Source organism: Cydia amplana, chromosome Z (assembly GCF_948474715.1).
Source record: "Cydia amplana chromosome Z, ilCydAmpl1.1, whole genome shotgun sequence".
Lineage (NCBI taxonomy): Eukaryota > Metazoa > Arthropoda > Insecta > Lepidoptera > Tortricidae > Cydia > Cydia amplana.
Window position 1 is genome coordinate 749,223 of NC_086096.1, and position 7,049 is coordinate 756,271.

The window sequence follows — 7,049 nt, forward strand, 5'->3', positions numbered from 1 at the left end:
CATTCGGTAACCCAATCAATTCGGTTACCGTATCATTCGGTAACCCTATCATACTGTTACCTGATTGTAACGGTAAGCTTATTGAAACGGTAACCTTAACCTTTAACCGAGTTAATCTCAAAACCCCATCGTGTTAGGGTTTTTGTTAGGGGTTTTTAACCGGTTTTTATTCAGTTATGGTAACCTTTATTATCGGTTGCTTATTGGTTTGCTACATTCGTATTTAGTGATGTGCCGTCAGTCAAATACCTACTAAAAGAAAAGTTAATTTATTAATAGAACTAATCGTTTATTTTGTTATTTTTGTATTTTTTTTTTAATTTTGCTTATTTTAATGTTTTTGTTTATTTTAATGTTTTTGTTTATTTTACTTATTTTGTCTATTTTTTTATTTTGTTTATTTTACTTATTTCATTTATTTTATTTGTTATTAATTTTGTTAATTTTATTGATATAATTGATTTTGATTATTTTGATTATTTTATTTATTTTGTTTATTTTGTTTATTTTTTTATATATTTTATATATTTTATATATTTTATTTATTGTATTTATTTTATTTATTGTATTTATTTTATTTATTTTGTTTGTTTTGTTTGTTTTGTTTGTTTTATTTGTTTTATTTGGGGTGACGTCACGGACGGTAACACACACAGTCACGCTCGCGGTACTTCATTAGATTAAAATAGTAATCGTGATAATTACCTGCATCCGCTGTCATCGGTGTGTGTATCTGTGTTGTCCTAAGCTGTGTGAGTGTGCGCGATCCGCGCGCGCTTGTATAGTGCAATAAAATTGATAGCGACTGTTTACTATGTGACTTTTTGTGTGTGGTGGGTAGACCGGTGCTAATTTAGGAAATACAAACAGTTTATTCAGAAAATTAACTTTCATACTTTTTCTAAATACAATTTGGTACTACGACGGCATACACTTACAAACTTTTAAAAACATTAGCGCAGTCCGAACATTATCATTTTATATAAATTTTATAGACACTGTTTTAATATTAGCGCCATCTAGTGGCTTCCGTTCGAACTTTTCAGCTCCTTGCAATTATAATCCATAGCGAGCAAAATGGTTGGCTGCGCCGCGGCTTGTGGTAAACCACTTGGTGCGACAGGTGTCGCTAAGTGTGGCTGCGGCCTGTCTTACCATAAAGCTTGTGTGGGCATGGGTCAAAATGCGCGCGTCGCGAGTGCATGGGCGTGCCCGGCGTGCAAAGCGACGACCCCTCGGCGTGACAACTCCGACAATACGCCGGTAAAGCCGAGTGGGGCCGGCGAGGACGATGCGCCGTTGGATCAGCAGCCCGACGTCGCTGAACAGCTGCGGTTGCTTCGTGCGGACTTCGGCTCTGTACGTGACGAAGTTGCGGGCCTGCGCCAAGAGGTGGCGCGCTTCAACGATCTCCTTGGTGGTCTCACTGGCCGTCTGGACGTCCTGGAGGAGAAAGTCAGGCGCTTGGAGGAGCGGCCGGTGGAACCCGCCGACAGCGAGCAAGAAGACAGATCGCCGTCAGGAGCAACGGTGGAGCTGCAGCAGACAGTAGCGCGCCTTCAGCTGGAGCTGAACGACCGCGACCAGGACGCGTTGCTCTCAGACCTCGACATTGGCCACGTTCCGGAGACGAAGGGCGAGAACGTTGTCCACACGATCACCGTCCTGGCGGCCCAGTTAGGTGTCCCCTTGGAGCAGCGTGACGTTGTGTTCGCCGAGCGAGTCGGCGCGGTGGACCGGGGCGGGGAAGGGGCCGACAGTGAGGCCGGAGGCCGGCCGCGTCGCGTCGTCGTTAGGCTGGCGCGGCGACAGTTGCGGGACGAACTGCTGCAGGCCGCCCGGGTGCGGCGAAACTTCACCTTCGCAGATGACAACCTGCCGGGCCCCCCGCGTCGGGTCTTTGTCAACGAGCGACTCACACGCACGAACCGCCTGTTGTTTCACAAACTTCGTGAGTTGTGTAGGCAACATCAGTGGAGGTTCTCGTGGACAAGGCGAGGCAGAATCTATGCCCGACAAGGAGAAGGAAAGTCGGCTTACCCCATTCGCTCTGAAGCTGACTTAGTACGTGTTTTTGGCGCCAGCTCCGTTTGAGGTCTGGGCGGCCGTGTGTAGTTTCGCTTTTCTTAGCTTAAGGTTTTTTTATCTCGTATTATATTATTGTTGGTATATGAATATGGGAATAAAGTCGTTTATAATCTGCAGCATATGTTATATAATATGTCAAGCTGGTACTGGTATTATTAGTCCTGTCAGCGTAGTGTCAACTGTAGGGTGGTCTGGTATATATATCTGTTATTATAGTAAATAAAACACTAAGAATTGGTTTGTACAATGCGGGTTCTCTTGGCACAAATCACGACAATTTTATAGCGGCTGCTGTTCGGCAAGATGTTGATGTGCTGGCGATCAATGAATCATGGTTAAGGGCTGGTGAAGAAGGGCGGGCACCTACACTTCCGGGATACAGTTTCCGGCATATCCCAAGGCCGCAGGGCGACCGATCCCGCGGTGGAGGCGTAGGATTTTATATCAAGCGACATCTCAAGGCTCGGACCTGGCCTCATCCGGTTGACCCGTTGCATAAACTGGTGGAGCAGATGTGGATCACTTTTGCTCTCAACGGAAGGAAGCTAGCAATTGGTACGGCATACCGTCCACCTTGGATGGATCTTCAATTGTTTTTGGATGCTGTAAGTGACTCAATTAGTTCAATGCGTAGTTACGACAACTTAGTATTACTAGGTGATTTTAATATAAATTTATTGAATAGCACCGACACAAAAACTACTCAATTTAATAATTTTTTAACTTGCTTTGGTTTAACACAATTAGTGTCTCAGCCTACGCATTTCACTGACACCAGCCAAACGCTGATCGATGTTGTCTGTACGGACATGCAGGCCAATACTACAGCAATTGATCATGTGGGTTCCCTGTATGGTCATTGCCTTGTTGTCTGTAATTTCAATGTCAAGCGTGAGAAACTAAAGCCTTACCACGTTACCTATAGGCCTCTTAAAAATATCTGCGACAAAGATCTAGATGTGGACTTGCGGAGCGTGAGGTGGGACTTGATAACAAACCTTGGAAATGTCAATGACATGGTAACAGCCTTTAATCAACATGTTCTTAATCTGTTTGATTTACATGCCCCTCTTAAGACATCCTTGATTAAAGCTCAATCACACCCTTGGATTACTGACACCGTCAAATTGATGATGAGGCTGCGTGACAGTGCTGCAGCGGATTATCACAAAAACCAGAGCGAAGTCAAAAAGAATTACTACAAAGACCTAAAGTCTATTGTAAATAAAGCTCTGTATTTTGAAAAGGTAGCATATTTCAAGCATAATATTAATAATAATATTAAAGAACCCAAAACTTTATGGAAAAACTTAAAAGATACCGTGTTGCCTAAAAAGAATAATGAATTACCTAATATATTTAATAATCCCGATACCTTGAACAAGCACTTCCTAGACCTACCAGGAACTTCAGGTGTCACTATATCACAGCTTACCTATTTTGAATTTCATAAGTTCAGTGACTCTGTTTTCCACCTAGATACTGTTAATTCTTATCAAATAATGAAAGTAATTAAATGTTTAAAATCGAATGCTGAGGGTATTGACGGGATAAATCTAAACATGCTTACTCTAACTTTTCCATACACAATTGATTTCATTACAAGCCTAATAAATACCTCCATTCTTACATCCACCTTTCCAGATATCTGGAAGTTAGCACTCGTGAATCCCTTGCCTAAAGTATCGAACCCATCCATGCTTAAAGACCTTAGGCCTATAAGTATACTGCCTTGTCTATCTAAAATAATGGAAAAAGTTGTATGCTCACAGCTAACCACCTACTTAGAAAGCAACAATATTCTACCGGATGTCCAATCAGGTTTTCGAAAGGGACGTAGCACTGTGACTGCCTTACTCGATGTCTCTGATAATATTTTGGCTGCTCAAGACAAAGGTATGTGCACTATTTTAGTCCTCCTCGACTTTTCAAGGGCTTTTGATTGTCTGAATATAAATTTGCTTCTATCCAAATTGAGTTATTATGGTTTTGATCAAAAAACTGTGAAGTGGTTTGAAAGTTATTTGCGTGATCGATCACAAATTGTGAAAGTGTGTTGCAGTGATGGTTCTTCACTTTTATCTGAAAAGGCTGAATTAACAAGAGGAGTTCCTCAGGGATCGGTGCTCGGTCCGCTCCTGTTCATATTATACTCCGCAGATATAAGGTCCCACATCACGCATTGCAAATACCACATATATGCAGACGACATACAAGTGTATATATCATGTAAGCCGGCCGACATTGACAGTGCTATAGAAAAATTAAACCATGATCTCACCACTATAGCATCATGGGCTACAGAAAACTGCCTGCTGCTTAACCCAAATAAAACTAAATACCTTGTTTTTGGCAGCAGGCAACAACTGGCTGGTGTCAGTATATCAGCGGATGTTATGTTAATGAACACACCGGTTGAGAGAGTGTATGAGGCGCGTAATTTAGGTCTCATAATGGATTGTGGACTACGTTATGAGAAGCATATCTCTGAAGCCATTAGGAGTTGTTTTTACAAGCTTAAGGTTTTATATAAAATTCGGCCATATTTAAGCGAAAACCTGCGATGTCAACTAGTTGAATCACTTGTCCTATCAAAATTAAATTATGTGGATGTAGTGTTTGGGCCTAGACTTCTTGCTAAAACAAAGAGACTCATTCAACGTGTTCAAAATGCCTGTGCTCGCTTCTGTTTCAATATTCCGTTGAGAGCCCACGTGACTCCGTTTCTGAATAGTCATATGATCCTCAAAATGCAACACCGTCGTAAACTTCATCTGGCCTGTTTGCTCTTTGGTGTGCTGAAGTATAGAACGCCCCCATATCTCTTCAATAAGCTATCTTGTATTAAGCTCCGCGAACGCCGTAACTGTGGGATTCAATTGTTGACGCCGCGCCATGCCACAGCAGCTTTTCGTGGTAGTTTCAGCTACGCCGCGTCGAAGGTTTGGAATAATATACCTCCGCCATTGAGAAACCTGCAAAGTATTCATAGTTTTAAGTCAAAGCTTAAACAGTATTTATTTAATCACCAACTTAACCAGGAAGCCTACAGACTTGATACGAGCTGCCTGTAGTTTGTAAGTACTTTTACTTATGCTTACCACAAGTGTTTTGTTCCTTCAGCCTGGCAAGAGTTCATTATTCCTGATACGCCATACTTAGTAGAGTATTATTATGTTAGTATTCGTTTACCTACAAATCCTACGATGCTGTCTTGTTAAACTAATCTTATAAAATTGATTTCATGAACGCTCGATATTGGTCTGGTCTGTCATTGCCTTTTTTTTTTTTTAGTTAGTGTAGCCACCGTTGGCGCTAGCTGCATATGCAGCTGTAATGTACAGCCAAGGTATGGTTGGACCGGATCAATACAGTGTTGCGAGCACGATGCTTGTTTTAATGTTGTTTTATATGTATAAATTAGTCTTAATTTAATTTAATATAGTCGTTATGTTGTATCTTCCTTCTGTGTAACTTTTATTTTACTATTTGTTCACTTTACGTTATTTGATGTCTTTTTCTTCTTGTCTGTTACCCTCCGTGATTCTTCTCACTTGATGGTCTCATCGGAAGACCAGCGCTGGAAGCCACCAGCAACATGCTGAGATGAGGCCATTTCGTGGCACTTTAATCTTATTTTGTGTTTCTTTTATATTATGTATTGTCTGTGCTTACGAATAAATTATATTCTATTCTATTCTATTCTATTCTATTCTATTTATTTTATATTATTTTATTATGTTATTTTATTTATTTTATTTATTTTATTTATTTTATTTATTTTATTTATTTTATTTATTTTATTTATTTTATTTATTTTATTTATTTTATTTATTTTATTTATTTTATTTATTTTATTTATTTTATTTATTTTATTTATTTTATTTATTTTATTTATTTTATTTATTTTATTTATTTTATTTATTTTATTTATTTTATTTATTTTATTTATTTTATTTATTTTATTTATTTTATTTATTTTATTTATTTTATTTATTTTATTTATTTTATTTATTTTATTTATTTTATTTATTTTATTTATTTTATTTATTTTATTTATTTTATTTATTTTGTTTATTTTTTTTTTTTATTTATCTTATTTATTTTATTAGGATAAAGTTAATTTATTTAACTTAAAAGGTAATAATAAAAAAACATTACAACTAACTATGAATTAAAAATTTAAAACCTAAACTAAAATTAAAATAAACCTACTTAAAAATTAAACTAATACTTATAATATTATATAAAAACTAAAATGCAATACTAATAAAATAGATGTAAATAATATAATTTATTTTATTTATTTTATTTATTTCATTTATATTATTTGTTTTATCTATTTTATTTGTTTTATTTATTTTAGAAATTTACAAAATTAAAAGTAGTAGTATGTAACTACAAAAGTTAAATTAATTCAGAATAACATTCTAACTGAATAAAACGTTATTTAGTATAATCCTACATCTGGAATAAATATTCCGTTTTGTCTTTTTCATTTAAAATAAAAGTGTCATGATTTATACACTTTCATTTTATTCTAAAATAACGAGTGCAAGAATTATTCTTATTCAAATCGATTGGAATAAGAATGAAATTTCTGTTTTTATTCTTATTCTTATTCAAGTTATTTTTTGCCCAACTCTGCTCTAGATTACTCTCGTGTTGTTGAAGGTGACTATTGAACAAAATCTGCAAAATATCTTTCATGTATGAAGTCAATTATTTGCACTTCCTAGTACCTAATAACATGAAGATAATAAATATACCTACACAGGCGAAGCAACATGCGTATTTAAATCGAGACGCTGCGCTCCGCTGGCACGCGCTACAACGCAAGTGCACCGAATGTTTAAAGGTCGTGGTATTTTCTATTGTATTAGGATATTTAGGATTAAGCAGAATGCGGTGAGAGTCATAGTGACAACAATAAAGCCTTATTATTGTACTACACTACACTA

General features: G+C 37.1%; 1 protein-coding gene and 1 long non-coding RNA gene across 2 annotated transcripts; one reads left to right on the top strand and one right to left on the bottom strand.

Moving 5' to 3' along the window:
• The first annotated feature begins 1,077 nt into the window (after positions 1-1,077).
• On the top strand, positions 1,078-2,094 carry LOC134661700 (uncharacterized). Its single transcript, XM_063517870.1, has one exon. The coding sequence runs from the start codon at positions 1,078-1,080 to the stop codon at positions 2,092-2,094; it is 1,017 nt and encodes a 338-aa protein (XP_063373940.1).
• Positions 2,095-2,322: 228 nt separating this feature from the next.
• LOC134661733 (uncharacterized) lies at positions 2,323-5,273 on the bottom strand. The gene is made up of 2 exons (XR_010097987.1): positions 5,190-5,273; positions 2,323-5,063 (listed from the first exon to the last, which is right to left on the bottom strand). It is a non-coding gene; the product is annotated as an uncharacterized LOC134661733 (long non-coding RNA).
• Between the last annotated feature and the right edge of the window lie 1,776 nt (positions 5,274-7,049).